The 17,810-nt window shown below is 41.9% G+C and overlaps 1 protein-coding gene across 4 annotated transcripts in view; it reads right to left on the bottom strand.

The window, feature by feature from the left end:
- The window catches only part of ets1 (v-ets avian erythroblastosis virus E26 oncogene homolog 1), a 37,553-nt gene extending 20,274 nt beyond the window's left edge, over positions 1-17,279 (bottom strand). Inside the window, exons 1-3 of one of the 4 annotated variants that reach the window (XM_018698900.1) lie at positions 17,055-17,279; positions 15,579-15,680; positions 11,612-11,759 (exon numbers count right to left, since the gene is read on the bottom strand). In XM_018698900.1, coding sequence (XP_018554416.1) covers positions 11,612-11,759; positions 15,579-15,680; positions 17,055-17,264 — 460 coding nt within the window. In that variant the 5' untranslated portion in view covers positions 17,265-17,279. Of the gene's footprint in view, positions 1-3,341; positions 3,494-3,601; positions 3,989-11,611; positions 11,760-15,578; positions 15,681-17,054 lie in introns of those variants that run through there. The other 3 variants (XM_018698901.1, XM_018698903.2, XM_051078916.1) reach the window with 3 other exon arrangements.
- Positions 17,280-17,810: the final 531 nt, after the last annotated feature.

Genomic DNA, 17,810 nt, shown 5'->3' with positions numbered 1-17,810 from the left:
TAATCATTTTGAACTCTAACTATTTCTTTTTTAGCATAGCGAGGACTATTTGGTACCATCATATTGACCACACCTTGGAAGAGCTGTCTCTCTTCATCCCTGAAACACCCCCCCCACCCCACCCTTCTTTCTCACCATATGCTTACTATTTAGCAGACTGCTGTATCTAGTGCTAACACGCCTCACTGTATGACTAAGCTTTATAAGCAAAGATTAAGGCGTGTATTCACCAGAGAAGGCATCAAGATAGGGCCCACGCAGCGTAATGGTTTTATGTTTATATGGACAACGCAGCAGATGACAGGCTGAATGAAGGGGCAATGAATGAAACACTGGCTGAATGGGGGGATCCCATTTGATGTAACATAGTGGCATCACTCAGCAGCGCGGGAAAAAAAGAAAGACAAGGTCATTGCGGAAACTTACAGACATCCAATTCACTAGTATCTACCCAGTCTGTTGACAAGTCTGACCAGCACAGGGAAGCCCATTGAGCAAGCTGGTATCTGTGGCTGCCTAGGCACAGACATGGCTTGGTCAAACACCACCTAATGACATATGTGTGATGCACTGAACACTGGACTGACTAATCGAGTTCTGATCTGGCAAAACATATAGGCCTCAGTTTGACACAACGCGCATCAGATGAAAAACTGACCTGTTTGCTCTGTTTGGCCCGATTCATTGACAGACCACATCAAGTGAAGCCTGGATCACCCAAACAGTGTTTGCACAGCTGCCAGCCGGCCACGCACACTCAAACATTGGCATATATTACACTGCACTACTGAAGGAGTGCTGACACAAACACAGCGAAGCAAAAAACCTGACGCTTATGTAACTCCCTCTGTTCTGGCACAAGCTACCCTTCTCCACACTGTACCAACATGGGAGGCACCTTGGAAAAGACAGCCAGTGAAGCCTTTCTAAGAATCATTGGTGTGGTATGGCCGGTGTGTGCCTGTGTGCACACGGTATGTGGCGGGCGTGGAAGGAGATTCCTTATAAGGTCTCTCAGCAGAAGCATCAGGCATGCTGTTATAACAAACAGCAGCATTTTGATCAGATAAAAAAAAGTAAGCCTCCCCCTCAAACTCCTTCTATGCCTCCATGCTCACAAACATTCCTGTCAGTCACTGAACCCTGACCTGTTGAACATAGAAGGAAAGTAAAGGAGGGACAACTCACTCAATCCAAAACAGACTTGTACTGTCAATGACTGACAGCTCTCGAGTATCAAATCTATTCTCAATCACAAAACAATACTACTTGAATATGCTGTTACACCCAAAACATAAAGGAAAAATGAGGCTCTTGTGCTTTCATGCCAGTAATTTCACAATCCAACACCTTCCCTGTTAAGTAATGTTCTCCCTTATCTTTAAAACAAGTCTCTGTAGAGCTGCCAGTTTTGTTATGGCTACATGATGTTTTCAATAATAAACTACCACAATCTGGGTTACACTGACATGAGTATGCTGTGTCAGGAATTGACTGCTACAATTCTGAATAGAGGAATAAAACCTGGGTGGAACATTAGAAGACTTGTTTGGGTGCACCTCTGACCCTGGCAGTGTGTGAGCGCTTTAAAGAGAATTACCTCTGCTGGAGAGAGAAAGGACAGGCTTTGGGTAAGTTGACACTGGCTGCACTTCCGCCATAAAGGAAAACAAACAATATAGAAAGGTGGGCTTGAAACCACTTGTGCCTGTCAGTGGGGTATGCATGTATATATACTATGTGGTAGCAGGTGTTTGGAGAAGGAAAAAAGGCAGTATCTGCATTTTCCACAGTTCCATAGCTCTGTACTTCCAGAGCAATCATGTCTACTGGGAGGACAACTACTTTCACAATCCAACAAATCAACAAATGTGTTCTGGCTTTGTATGAAGTACCTATCTCTGTCACTAAATTGTAAGAAAATAGGCTGTCATACATACATGCATGCAATGCATACAGACATCAATGATGTCCAAGGAGTGAACATAAAAGAATGTTTATGTGTAAGGGAGAGATGGAGAAATGTGATGAGTTGTGTTTGTGTGAAGTTGTGAACTGCTCCTTGGCAGCTTCAACTTGACCCCAGTGCACCAAAGTGAGCATACGCAGGAGCAAGCATTGCGAAATGGTTTTGCAAGATAGCACTACGCTTTGGCAACTTAACTGCAGCTGTCAGCATTTTTTACGTGACTTTGTGAGATGCCTATGCGAGAATCTATGCACTGCAGGTATTGACAGTGAGGAGAAGGTGGTTAAGGTGGTGAGTCACAGCCCCTTTGTGGGTCAACACTAGCAATTAGTATCAAATTTCCATGATGCATCAATGCTGTTTGCTGCTTTACTAAAACTTGGTGCCACCTGAGCTGCAAAAACACAGGGGATTAGTAGCTACATGTAAAAAGCTGCTAAATGCAAATCATCCAAAACATGCCACCATGTGCAACATTTGTCTGCGTAAAAATGAGAAGTGAAACTGCTCAAAGTTTTAAAACCCAACACAAACACAGCTCTCATTTGTGGGTTTCCCTGTCTGTGCCCTGGACTACCCCTGGGGCAAGCCAAGTCTTCCAGGCAGCAGGGTCAGAGAGGCAAGCCTCAGCACTGCAGATTCATCACCTCAGCCTGTCTCTCCTTCCCTCTGGAAAGTCAGTTTCAACCACTGGGTAGGAGGAAGGGGGTGGCAGAGAAGAAAGGAGGGAGGGGGACAGAGGAGACAGTGGGGTTGGCGGAGAGAGGGGGGTAATTAGGCACCACTGCTTGTCTCCCATGCCGGCCGGGCAGAATGCCCTGGCTCTCCCAGAATGGCACTGAATATATGGGTCAGAGATGGGTGCTTAGATGGGAGAGAGAGGGGATGGTGACAGATCCCCAGTGAGATCAAAGCAGGATGAAAGAGAGAGGGATATCATTTGTACAACAAACCCAAAAAGCATACTGTATATCAGTAGTCAATCTAAGCACAAATACACATCCAAAACAAAATGTGATAAAACTGAACTTAAATAAATATGCATGGAAGAGCAAAAATTAGTTTCAATTACAGCATGATGAGTTTAAAACAGTGTCTGAAAGAATGTCAGCAACATGAAATAATGTTAAAACTCAAGAACTGCCACTATAATTTTCAATTCTATATTCAACTAAACATTTTTGTTGCCATGTAGTGTGACATTTCATTTTGCCCACCTGACATCATTAGGTCTACTTCTGTAGTGAAAACTGGAGTCTAATAACTTTTTCATCACGGCACCTTGTTCACACACATCATCACACAATGAATTGTAAAAGCAGACCAGTCAGAGCCTGGTTCATTCAAAAAATAATAAGAAACACACACATACAGGACAGCCTAGTGCATGACTGTAGAGCCTCTGGCGTGTATTTTTCCTCAAGTGTTGCGTGTTGTCCAATATTGAGCAACCATCAACGTCTTCACGCTGAAACATCAGAACGTTATGTCCCTTTCAACGCATATATCCACCGAGAATTAACTCTGTGGTTAACGTCAACGTAATCAGCCACCATCCGGTTAGGTTACAAGGAAAACATTTTTAGTCTCGTGTTAACTGTCAAGCTCTTACAGAGGAGTTGTATTACTCACCGTCCATTTTTTCAGCCTTTATGATTGTTAACGTCGGTTTCATATCGACAGCTGCCGTCATGATCATCAGATCAGCGTGCCTTAATAACGCCGAGTCCCTCTTTTTATTCTAACAGCTCCAAAAATACAATATAAGGGAAAATCTTCTCTTCCTTTTGGCGCCCAGGTCAATTCTACTGGCCGATGTTTTTTTTTTTCGCCTTTTCCCTCACGCTAATACACCGAATCAGTTTTTTGAACTCCTAACTTATCTCTCTCTTTCCCTCTCTCCCTCTCTCTCCGGTACATGTACACACACTCCCTCTTTTCCTCGTTCTTTCTTACTCACACACTCACTCACTCCTTCCTCTCTATCTCTGGCTATGGGCGTTGCGTTGCGAAGAGTCGGAGCACGACGACAGCTGAAAGGGGCGGTGTTTAGGGGGCTGACTTGCCAGTTGATTCACAATTCAATTACAATGCCCTCAATCCCACCCTTCTACACGTATACGCGCGCGCGCGCACACACACACACCCACACACACACACATGCACGCACGCCCCCCCCCCACCCACCCACACCCCCTACTACCACCTCCTCCGAGTCTCTGTGTGAGAACCAACTTGTACCAAGACCCCTTCTTCACGTCATCAGGAGTCTAGATGTTCCCGCAAATTACTCGCGTTTTACGGGGGATGAAAAACACTCTGGAGATGTGAGAGCTGCTGAGTAGCCTGGGAGAAGACTGTAGTAATGCTAATGGGGGGAGGGGGTCTATCCAAAGATGACAGCAAATAATTCATTCAAGACCTCAATCACACCATTTTTCATATCCAGAAATGCAATCAAGTTTTTAAAAATATAATTATTTGCACAGTGTATATCCCTAAAGAAATTATACTAGAGTGTTTCAAGGGGACAAAAACAACATGGAGTACAATATGGTTACCACTTTGAGCACCTGTAGAAGCATTATAGGGACTCTAATGTGATATTTTTTCTGACAAAAAAAGGAAATCTGTATTTGGAGATGGTTTTAGATCTTAAAATAGTGACGCACAAAGAGATTAGATTTAGCCTAAGAGTGAAGAGTCATTAACTGTGAACTAAAAGGAGAGTCTGGATTGTCTGTGTCCCATATTCTGCAGGTCCTGGCTTCCTCATAACTTGTAACTCACCCTCATAAACACCTCAGAGTATTTCCTGTTCACCTTGTACTGATCAATGAAGAACAACCATGTTTTTTTTTTTCTTTAAACAGCTGCAAGGTATATCTTTGCAAATATAATGATGAATAGAAGTAAGGTATAAAGATAGTTCTGAAATAAATCAAAATGGGTCTCACAGAGACCAGTGATGAAAATGTAGTTTGGATAAGGTATTTTGCCTTTTCTAACTCTCATTTTACATTGCTTTTTTAAAAGATTTTTGTGCTTTCTTATCTACAATAATCAGGAACAAGGACCATGCCTTACTGGAAATTGAATCAAGAATTTGTCCTGCCACTGCAAAAGAACAAAGGCAAGAGAAAGATTGGGCTTTTCAGACACAGTAAGACTCCACTCTAAGCAAACCACTGCCATTAGGGAACACCTCCCATGGCAACAGAAACAGTAATAACAGATTATAATAGTAATTCTCACACATGTTCCACTGGAACATACTGCTGTTAAAAAAAATAAGAAGAAAAAGCCAGAAAATCAAGCTCTAGCTTGAGGAAGTTGTATGGACTCAGGTTAACACAAATGCTCTACTTCTTTTGTTCATTAATGAAACAATGTAAATGGTTTCCTTTAAGGCGTTAGCCCTCTTTTCCATATGTCTAACCTTATCATAAGCAACCTTGTAAGAGTGAGTCATACGGAGCAACCTATGATGCACATCAATATGATACTTCTGCATGTACTGTACTCGTCTATTTCTAAATGGGATGATCTGGATGGAGGCTGGGGAGCCAGGGATATTGATCACACATGGATTTTTAAACCGGTGGTACTTCACTGGCTCCATTAGCAGTCCCGGATCAGGTTTCATTGGCCTGATAGGAGCCTCGTCTGGGAAGAGTGCTGGTGGGTTCTGTGGTGAGAGGAGCTGCCTCACCAGGGGCAAAGTAGTGGGGGGTGATGGAGGAGAAGAATTGGGGGGGGGCAGTACCTCTCACTTCATCTCAGTCAGTCAGTCTCTCACTCTCTCTGACTGGACCTCTTTGTTTTCTCTTAATGAACTCCCTCGTATCTGTTCTTAAAAGGACGGCCTGGGTCCTTTTGTGCCTAAGGGCAGCCATTAGGGGTTTAATGGTGTTGCTGACTAATATCTGGGCTGGCGTCACTGTAACCCATTTTAGTATGGGTTTTCTTCTTTCCATCTTTGAGTACTATAAATCCCCAAATTAACACATATATGCAGGTTAAAAGTAATATGATGAAAATGAATTAGTAAACTGCAATCCTAAAAAAGTCATGTAAAGGGGAAGCAACAAAGTGATTGCAAAAAGCATTGTTGCTTTAAATTCTTGTTGCCAGGAAACATCTGAGTACATTTCTGTATCTCAGTACAGTACAGTACAGTATGTTACTGATTTGTTTCTGGGCTCTTAGACAGCCTGGTATATAGTGACCCTGAATACAAACACAGCATGAACACCACACTGACATGAGGAAAATAGCTTCTATAAAAATCGAATGGTAAAATACTAAACATTCAGTTTATCTTCATAGAGATCTCTTTATCAGCTGCTTCTGTCAAAGTTTTGCACAATACAAACCCAAAAAAGAACTATTGTTGAAACAAATTGTGTAATTTCCTTTTGTGACAGAGGGATTGTTAATTGTCTTACTCTCATATAACAACCAGCCAGTGTATGAACCAGTACACTTGAGGACACATGTCCCAGATCAAACAAGTTTTGGTTTCAGTGTCTCTTTTCTTCACCTGGCAAATGCTGTTGCCATGGTTTTGACAGTTAACTGGCTTCACTCATTTGCGTTGCAGTCTAGCACCCCTAGCTAAAGCAGCTCTCTCTCCCCCTTTCTCTCTCTCTCCTTGCTGCTCTCTCCTGCTTGCTGTCTGTCTCTTGCTGGCACATCTGTGCTGCCTGCCTGTCTATAATCCTTAGATGTAACCGTTGCACCTGCTACTTTTCACAGAGTTAACTGAAAGGTTATTCGATTTAGAGCAATCCATACAGCTGTCAAAAGATATTTGTCTTTGATGTCTGTGCCCTCACAGCAAGTCACAAGTTGCTTTAAGTATTTGAGATCAACACTATTTTTTCACATTTACAAATGCTTAAGATATAAATGATTAGAGCAAAAAATATTTCAGACAATGGATATGGCCTGACGGGATTGGTATGTTGTGTGAATAGACAGCATTTAGCATGTAATCAATCAGTCACTCATTTACAAGCACTCAAGCAGGCACACAGATGGGTGACAGACATGCACACACACACACACACACACACACACATATGCAGACACACACACACAGAGAAAGAGAGAGCAGACAGTGAAACAGTAAAACAGTGGGGTCCTTGTGGCCTCTGTCTAGTAGCCCAGTCTCAGCTCTATCTGTGGTAGATGCTGCCTGAAGGTGCCACAGGCTGGATGCACTCCTGCTGAGATCAGAGGCTTAGTTGGGACAGGAGCGGTGTATCCCTGTGTGTGTGCTCATGCACGTGTTCTGTGCTTGTGTACATCTCTCTCTTGTGCCTCACATTCCAAAGTCTCTTCTGAGAGTATGTGTGTGTGTGTGTGTGTGTGTGCATGCATGCTACTAAAGCGTGTGCATATAAGTGCACTGGGAAAGTAGCAGGGCCTCCCTGAACAAAGGCTCAGCTCTTTTCTGAACAATTAGCTTCGCTAAAAAGGACATCTCTTCCTCCATTAGCGGCACCACGTGCCCCCCATCACTCCATTGTGCAGATAATTCAATTATCCCCACCCCCCTCCGAGTCTCTTTGCCTCCCAGACCTCCCTCTCCTCGTCTTGCCCTCCCTCCTCCTCTGCTACCACCACACTCTCTGATAAAGCTCCGCTAGTCCTCACAGCTGAGGGGAAAATACATCAGTCTGCGGTTTTAATTTATTTCTCATTGAATAAATTAAGGTTGTACATTATAGTAAGTAGCACCACTCAATGGAATGGTACACTCTGAAAAGATAATGATCCAGCTGTGAAAATACAGTTGCTGTTTGCTGTATTCTGTTAAATGTTATATAAATGCTCTTAATATTGAATTACTACAAGGAAAAATTGAACTTTAACTACTGTAGATTGGACTTGATTCAACTATGAATGCATATTATGAGAAACAGTAAGAGGTTTTTACTCTTACCATTACTGGTGCACACTCATTGTAGTTAACAGTCTGTGAATATTGCTAAGCTCACGATATAAACATTAAAACAATGGGAGGTCTCTCCTAGGATTCATTAAAGCACCACCTTTCCTGATGAGCGGGAATCTGTTGCATCATCACTTGTCAGCAATTGCATGTGTTTCAGAAGTGCATGTTCTCTAACTGAAGAGGTTTGTAATTAGTCACTACACTATCAAAAGGAACTTTCTACACTCACACTTCCTAGAAATAAAACTTAGAACTCTCTCTGGGAAAGGGATACTTTAAAAATCTTTTAAAAAGCTAACAGGAAGTATGGAGTCATTCTCTGAGCAGGGTAATAGCCAGTAGCTGTTAGTGAGGGAAAAATACTGAGACATTTCTTAGGGTCACGAGTATTTATTTGGAAAAATACTCAAATAAATGGCTTATCAGAAGAAAATTATATGTACCAGAAATTATTCTTTAGGATGGATTTCTTTTAGTTCGGCAAAGCAGTACTTTGATTCATGGGACATTCTAATGTGGAAATGCACTCAAATAGTTCAAAATGTCTTTAAAATTTCTGAGAATACTTCTAATCTGCAAATATACAGTGTAACTGTTACACATTACCTCTTCCCTCTGTGTATTGACTAACACCTTTTGCCTCGCAACTATCGTCACACTACACAGTTCAAATCTAGGACTATGGCAGCAGCATAGCCCATTCCTCCACAGTTGTCTGTCGCTTTTCCGTGTTTCCACTCTTGTTTTGTTTTATTGTTGGAGGGGGAAGTGTGCGCCGGCCTGATTAGCATCACTGTTTCCTCCTTTCCCATAACCCCCCAGACCCCCACAGGCTGCCTGTTTACTTTTAGAAATAAAAAATGGGCCTGCGCCCGTGAGGACGTGCCCCTCATCAGAGGCGAAGTCCCCCCCTCCTCTTCAAGACTCCAAATCTCAGATCCTCCTCCCCTCCCCTCCTCTCCTCTCCTCCCACCAACACCAGTCCCAGTCCTGTGACTTATCCCTCTCCTTATCCGTCTTCTCTCCTCAAACTGTATTCCGCCCACTCTCCTTTGCTTTCCACCCTGTTCCCCTCCTCTTCCAACTGTCCAGCTGTCAAATCACATCAAATAAAACACAGGCCAATGGTCCCTGAGTGCCAGATCACAGCTGTGTCTGCGTGTACTAAATGGGAGTGCATGTTTAAATGTACAGTGAACCCACGAGTGCCTGGGAGTGGATGTGTGTGTGTGTGTGTGTGTGTGTGTGTGTGTGCGCCTGCTTTACTGAATGGGAGGATGCTGTAATACAATACACACCAGAGTACAGGGTGTGAATTTAATGAATGAATATGTGGAGTGTGCATCACTGCAGGATGTTGGTGGAGTGTGTATGCATGTGTGTGATATCTGTGCCTGGATTTCAATGGAATCTCACAGAAATACACACTTACTCCATTTTTCCCACACACACACACACACACACACACACACACACAGATAGGCCTAGTGAATTTCCACAATGGGAGTTTACAACAGGCCCTGTGGTGTGAGTGTTGGATAGTGAAGAGTGGAGCTGGGTTAGTGTAAACATCACCATGGCATGGCTGTTGTCAGGAAACAGTGTGTGTGACATTGGGCTCTGGGCCAAACATGCGATGGTCCTGTAACATCCAACATCCCCGCCTCACATCTGCTCTGTACTCTTTCTTTCTCACACTAGCACATTTCATTTTAACAACAACCAATCCATTCTCAAAGAAAAAAAAGGACTTCAGCTGTGAAAACCTACAGTGTGTAATGGAACCTCTTTAAAAGTTAAATAAAAATATGTCATCCAATATATCCAAGACAGTGGATTTAGCTTGTGAGATTTCTGAATGTTGTCAACTTAGGACTTACCCTTACCTTTGATGCCTCAAAAGGTTCCTGATATGCTTTTGTTTAGTGATCACCTTGTAATTGTTATGCCAGTAAATTCTATAAATGGCTTATCTGAATAGAATTTCAATTCCAGTCTAACTGCACTGAAAATTGAAGGAATAATGTAAGAGGAGTTTGCATTTACACCTATTTGTTTTCACTTTGACAGTTTCACTTTCAAACAGAATATAAACTTACAGAGGTGTCTTATATAAATGCTGCAACCCCACTAGTGAAGTCATTGTAATATGTTATATCCCAGCAAATCTTCAGCTGATTGCTTAAGATGTTTTCAGGTAGATTAAATAAAACATTAGTATAATGAGCAAAAATATAATCATGATTTAAAACTGGTTAAAAATGAATGGTGTGTACACGTGACTTCAAAGTAGAAATCTCTAAAGAGCCAAATCACTTCAACAACAGGACGATGCTGAGTAGTTTGCAGCTTGAATATGAGTATACAGAAATTTTAAGTGCAAAATATTCAAGGGGAGACAGCGCTTTCAGTTTGAGAGAAATGAGTCAAAGCAACGGCTGCTGAGTGTGGAGACTGTGTCAGAGGTTACTGAGCTCTTTTGAGGTTAGCAAAGACTCATAATGCCATAAACTGGTAGCGCAAAAAGCTCACATATATGACACCACCAACAAGAGCTAAATGACTCTAACAACATATCCAGGTGGCTCAAATCCACTTAGACCTGTGGTCTGCATAGTGTAGGATTTAGGAGAGGAATGAGGAAAAAAAAAGGTCAATGCTCGGTCATTTTTTTCCACTCAGCAATGTTTATGTCAACGGTTTAGCATTGGGAGCAATGAAGTGAGGGCTGTGAAGGAGTGTGTCTCTGGCAACAAACATCAGCAAATCCCATCAAATCCTGACTCCCTCTCTCTCTCTCACACACACACACACATACGCACACTCAGACCCCTCCACCTCTCCAGAGACCAAGCCAGAGGCTTGGGAAAAAGATGGCCGCCCTTTGGCCTCATGTCTTGCCCCCTGCATCCAGCTCAGGGAGGTGACGGAAGAAAGCTTGTGCCCCTCAGCACCCCTACCCTACTCCCGTGGCGTGCGTCCCAGTCCACCCGCATCAATCACTTTTGAGGACGAGAAGAGGCCGGAGTCAAGCACAGGCAAATGCACTGGAAGGAATGTTCCAGTTTAAAATAAAACTCATTTGAAAAAAAATGAAAGAAAAAATAGCAAAACAGGACTGGAGGCAGAAAAATGCAGGGCATTTGGTTGTCCCCAGAAGACGAGTAGAGACAGAGAAAAAAAAGAGAGCAAGAGGGGGTATCTGGTAAAGGCATTGCCCTCGGGGTCAGCATCACCAACACTGCTTGCACAGAAGGCGCAGAACAACAGGCCGAGTCAAGACTGCATGCATGTGTGTATGTGTGTTTGTTTGTGTGCATGTGTATGAGTGTCTGTTCTAAAAAGACAAGGGAGTTAAAATGTGTGTGTCAAGATCACTGACATGAATGCTAAAGTGTGATTGATTGCCCATTTAGCATTCCAAAGTCTTTTGTTTGCTTTAAGTTGTTAATCCACAATGAACTTCTGACTATTTTTTGACCGTTGTATATCAAAGCATGTACTAATTTAATATTAACTTCATTAGAAGTACCATTACATTTCAAAATGTTGTAAAGTTAGGGGTCTTTGATCAAAAATCAACAAATACAGTATGATTGACTGTTACTGAATATACATTTTTCCTCTTCCATTTACCTCATAACATGTTTGAGGTCAGACTTTCTATGTCCATTTCTCACCTGTAGGACACATGTCATGTCCGTTGGGTACCTCCTGCAGGGGTATATCCTGGGGGTAAAGGGGCTGCGATGGGTAGTACTGCTGCTGAGGGTGAACCACGCCTGGGAGCTGGGTCTGAGGGCCCACTGCCACGCCTCCACTCTGCCTCTGGAGACAGACAAACATGGTTTATCCAATAAGAATTGAGAAGCATGGAAAACTTAGATGTGGCATATGTAGCACAGCTTTATGATGTGTTTTAGATGTGAAACTAATAAAACTAAAATATTTTGGATGGAATTCAAGCTATAAAATCAATTATTTCTACTGCTTGAATTCCAAGCACAAACTCATATTTGAACCAGTGGATAGGCTGTGCAACTTGCCAGTGTTTTACTATTCTCAAACTACATCAGTATGTGTTTTCATGTAAGAGACAGGTTTATCCAGAGTTTTGTTTGTTAACTAATAAAAAACTGTTATTTATGTGCCTGGGGATGTGGTGGAAGATTAAGCTAAAAACAGCTGATCAAACTATCCAGTGGCTTTGGCCAACAGAGCAACCTTGGATTTTGAAAATGAGTTTTTTTTCATTGTTTTCCCTCACAGATAACCCTTGCGGCTAAATTTGACTCTTTCAGTTTATCTTCGCTGTGTTGTTTTATCCTGCTTATCACAGAACTGTTCACGTAAGAGGTCACTCCAAGGGGGAAGTCTGCAGTCAGCACTTGACAGGGGAGCCAGAGGAGATATGAAATTCTATGTGGATACAAGAGATAGTCGAGGAGAAGATAGCCACTTCGCCATTTATAGCATATCAAAACCTTCATTTAACAACAAACAAAAACCTCAATAGATATTGTTGGACATTTCAGTTTGAAACTGATGTGAACAGGGGATTGACATTTTCTCACAGAGTGTGCCTAACTAGACATAATATGCTCTTTAACTTTCCCTGTTCAATCAGGGTTATAAAACTTGTTTCTATAATACATTTTGAATGTTGATATAAAGTGTTTCCTCAGCTGGTGTTGAATTAATGTATTCTCCACATTCATGCTGTAACATGTAATCTGCTGCCTGAGTTTATGCTCATTTCAAAAGTTTTCTCAGACCGTGTCATTCGATGAGCAACAATTGCTCATTATATCTTTGTAACATGCCAAAGGAGACCAAGAGCAATACCACAGTTAGTCTCGCCAATGTGGCTGCCACATGGAGGCACATTAGACTGTCACATGTTATATGTCATATATGTAACTGACAGACCAGCTGACAGACTGACTGCCAATCAGATAAGCAGGCCCTGTATAAGCACAGCAGCATTTATCAGTACCCGGCCAGTTTTATGGATGGCTAACATGAGAAGAGGATCAGGGAGGCTAGTTTACGAGGCTCTCTAGAGCTTTGCGTGGGACGCTGCCATCTCCTATCAGGCCAATCAGCAAGTAGGAAAAAGTTAGATAGGTATGGAGGAAACCACATGGATGATTTATGGAATTAGACAGATGACAGAGATAACAGTAGAGATAACATCAACACCATGATATTCTTTGATCAGTTCAAATGTAGAATAACTTTCAATGCAGAGGTTAGTCTCTATGTCAGAGAATGAACAGAGGCAGCTAACAACAACCTTAGAGGAACTTTGTATGCCTTTTCAGTGTGCTCTAAGTGATAAATACTATACTAAGCAAACTTTCTGTACTATCCACTTTTGTATGTATTTATACTCCACATAGAAAAAAGGCACCAGCATGGCAGACATGACTGCAGCTATAAGTCGATATAGTTGATAAGTCGATTGTACATATACAATGATTAGAATGGGAGTGTGCTACAACCCATTTATTTGTGACAGGACAAGTTAACAGCCCATTTTAAACTATAATAAAACCATGATAAAACATAGAGAAAGCACTGGGACTTTAAAACAATACAGTAAAAACCAACATTTGAGTAGAAAAAGGCCAGAAGGCACTGAGATCTTGAGCATAAATTCTCACTCCTGTGCGGTCTGACTGACCTGGCACATTACCTAGTGATAATCCAGTCCCCTCTTGTGCAAATTCAAAGATCTGACTGATACAGGTTGCGAGGAATGGGCCACAGCATTTATAGTGATTATATGCAGTACACTATAAATAGGTTAGTGTATTTGATGTTGTGCCTCCTGTCTAAAACATTTGTAGCCTAGATTAAGATTTGTGTGTCATCAAAGCGGATTCATAATTATAAACACTTTCATCACCTGTCCGTTAACCTACAGAGTAACTAAATAAGGAGTGTATTTTTTAAATCACACAATGTGTTTTGCAATATGGGAACATAAACTTTACTGTACTCGCACAAATACAACAGAAATTTTCCATTGCTGTAAGGAACCACTTTCATTCCACATTAGTGACTCACCTTTCTCATGGTCATACATACGTACTTTTGTTCTTTCTTTAATCGCCACAGATGCCCCCTAGTGGTTCTAAGAAGAAACTGGGCTACAGTTGTGCACCTTGGCCTTCTTGGATGGTTTAGACACTTAACAGAAATGATCTGTTGCATCTGTGCTTTTCCTACAACGACAAACTTCAATATCTGAAATCCTTCCCATTTACTGTTTAGTGTACTATTGTGTACCTCCTTCAATTTCAGTCCACATTCACAAAAAAAAATTCACACACAAAAGTAGTGCCTATGTACACTATATGTACACTCTACTATCAATACAATGCAATGATTGCATTTTATAGATACAAAAATAACACATCTGTCAGTGATGACGCAAAATGGCAATGATTCAGAAGGTATGTCACACCAAAACTACGTAAGCGAGAGTGCTGCTCTGTATGTTACATGTATGAGAACTCATACTGTTCTATAATTTCTCTCCATGTTTCTCAGTAATTGAAATCACCTTTGCAGTGAGGTGGCTCTTGGTATTTCTTTTAACTGCTGGGAAGCCCTGTTTTTTTCTCCATTGTTCTCTGCACACAGTCTTTGCAAAGCAGAGACGACACTGACTGAAAGTAAACATTAAAAATAAAACACGCCAGGCCCTCTGCTTTTTTGCTGATAATTCATGTAAATTCACGAGAATGGAGCTACTGAGATGACCCAAGTTCACCTTTTGACCAAGTCTGTCCTGGTATACAGTTGTTTCAATTTCAAAGGCAAGCCCCACCACCTGAGCCAATTAGGATCCAGGGAGCTGTATCCTTCTATGTTTTCTATCAGGCCAGGGTGGGGTTGCCATTTGCATATAACCTCAGCCTCTTATCCTAATGTGCCAGCGCTCTGCATACAAATGGAGGCATTTATTTTGCCGCTCCTTGGCCTTCACCCTTCAAATGCTCTCCTGACAGGAATCCCAATGTTCCCAGCTACCACTGTCTCTGACTCTGTATTCAGCTCTCTCATTTGGAAAGCATTTAGGGCCTTGGTGTTCTTGCAAACAGACTGCTGCAAAGCACTGTGCAGGTGGCTTAGCTGAGAAAAGTGTTATTCAGTAGTTATGGTCTGACTACAATCTGATTGGTTAGTGGCAAGATTGGAGGCCTACAAGTTTCAATATTTACAATGTTACTTTCTAAAGAGAAGTGCTTTTTGGCGGTGGCTGATTGAGCAACACAGAGCAGTTCATAGGGGTGATTTCACAGCCTTCTAGAAAATTATCTTGTTCAACAGCTCTGTTTCCTAATTTTTGACGAAATCACAGGGAACACCATGTACAGATTGAGACACCACTACCCAACAGGAGAAATGGTCAGATAGAATGTGTTCCTGTGAGGTGATGGAATCCAGAGTTGCTAACACACATACTAGCTCACCACTCATATGCTCCTGCACACATTCCTGCACTGCCATGTGCCTGAGTGGTTATATTCACACGTGCGCACACACACACACTCATTCCCTCACACTCCTGCCCAGCTGTGTGGTAGGTAGCTGAGGCAGCCTTAACGCGGAGGTAATTTACGAGGGAGGTCTTACCATTGCGCCCAGACGGTCACAGGGGTGAAGGGCCGGGTAGGAAGAAACTGGATCCATGTAGTAACTCATCACGGACGCTGTGGACAGGAGAAGCAGGACCTGCTGAAGGGATCAACACACAAACAGATGAGGCAGGGTGGAGTGACCTATCTATCACACACTGTTTACACTTTGTGTGCAAGTGTGTGTGTGTCTTTTTGTGTGTATATGAAGGTGTGAGAGAAAGGAGAAAGAGATGGAGGAAGAGGGAATGGGGTCAAAAAGAGAAAGAGGGGGCAGAGTGAGAAATTTGAGCTGTTTCAGTAACTTGCAACATCAACTGCACTGTTTAGACGGCTGAAACCTGGAGCTTTTTAAAAACCTTATTTTTTAAAATCATGTTTTCCCAGCCAGCTTTTGCGTGATTTAAGTTTTAGGGCTTACAGGAGTTTACACTACAGTACTACACTAGATATTTTTTTATGTTAAAAATTATTTCAACTGAAGCAAATCCATCCATCCAGAGACTTGTCAACATTTCCATCACTTCTCCCTCACCATCTCCCTCCCCTCTCCTCATGCAAAACTGCCTCCTCCTCTAATCTGCCTCACCTCTTCCTCCTCCTCCTCCTCTTCTCCTTCCTCTTCCTCTCCTTCCTCCCCTCCTACACACTTTGCTTATCACTTAACATTGTTTACTTGAAGCAGCATCAACAAAAGAGACTGGAAACTGAGCTGGAAGATTACATTAGAGGAGGAATGGTGTATATGGGCAGTGGCAGGTCCCATCTTCCTCACATTCATATGTTAAGCAATTTGGAATATCTGGTTTGTGGCAGCTGCTGACAGACTGAGGGGAGATGCGCCATGCTCAATGCTTGCAGATGTTCACCAGCTCAAAAAGATTCAGATGCTCTTGTTTCAGAAAAAAAGTACCCATACACAAAGTGAATAATGTGCAAATCAGTTCTGTCATTCAAATCCATGCACTACCTTTAGGCTTTTACTTAAATGTCATTGAACCCACACCAAGTGGGTTAAAAAACAATAAATCAGACTAAAGCATTTATATAGCTCTAATGATGCATTTTATCATATGAAAAGATCCTATTTATACATTATACATTTTGAGAGCTCTAAATGAAGGCAGTTTCAAGCCCACAAAAGTGAAGAGAATTGAAAAATCTTGATGCAAAGTTCATTTTAAAAAGAAAAGAAGACGTGCATATAACTTTTATCTGTCGAGACCTTTCTTTTGAACACTGCGTAGAGGTCGCAAAAATGAGTAGAGACGAAACAGGTCGAAAGCAGCGCATCCCAATTAAAAAAAAAGCGCTGCCCGTTTTATGAGAATTCCTGACGGGAAGAACAGAAACTTTAAAGCCAACACTTTCCCCCTGTGCATCAAAGAAACACCGAGCACCGATAAAAGCACACACCCTCTCAATCGATCATTCATTTCTAGTTAATTTTGGTACAAAAAAACTTTGCACTTACCGACTGCGGTGTGAGAAGTTTGCTGTGAACTGGAAGCGCTGGGCAGCTGAGTGTGACAGCTGAGCGGTGGACTGCAGAGATGCTGTACCTGCTCGCAGCGAGTCCCACAGAGGAAGGAATATTATGCACACTTTTAGTCCCTCCCTCAATCGTACGGTGATCCACTCCAAATCCTATTTTTCCTCTGCATGTAGTCTTTGGACTTAACATGCAGTTGTGGTTCACATGCAACCACAGTACAGGTGTAAACTTGTAGAGAGCATATGGTGATCAGCAATGGGTTTGGTTGGACCAAACTTATCCTGCCTTACATCCCTCAAATCTCTACTTTACTGAAATATTACATTATCTTGTGGGTGAAGAAAATTTATCTATGTTCAAGTCAACTATGAGCTTTCTTCAGTGCTTTGCAGTGAATCTAAACAATGAAGTTATTAAGGAAACAATTAATTTGTCATTTATTAGATTAATTCCTTAAATAATCCAGAACTACATTCTCTCCTTGTTTTGTGTAATGTTTCATTAAAACAGTCTGCTTAAAACTAATTTTGAATTAAGTTTGTTTATTTGTTGTTTTGTTTTCCTCTCACACGAAGCCAAAGTCTTACTGGGAAAAATAGCAGGAAAGAGGGAGGAAAGCATCACATGGAGACGGGTGTGATGACAATGACAATAGCTGATCTTCCTGTGATGTTGTCATCTGGAAAAAAAAACACACACAGACACACACAGATGTGTGTGTGTCTGTGTGTGTGT

Source organism: Lates calcarifer, linkage group LG21 (genome assembly GCF_001640805.2).
Source record: "Lates calcarifer isolate ASB-BC8 linkage group LG21, TLL_Latcal_v3, whole genome shotgun sequence".
NCBI lineage: Eukaryota > Metazoa > Chordata > Actinopteri > Centropomidae > Lates > Lates calcarifer.
Note: the sequence above shows the minus strand (reverse complement) of the source record. Positions and strands in the feature narration are given on the sequence as shown.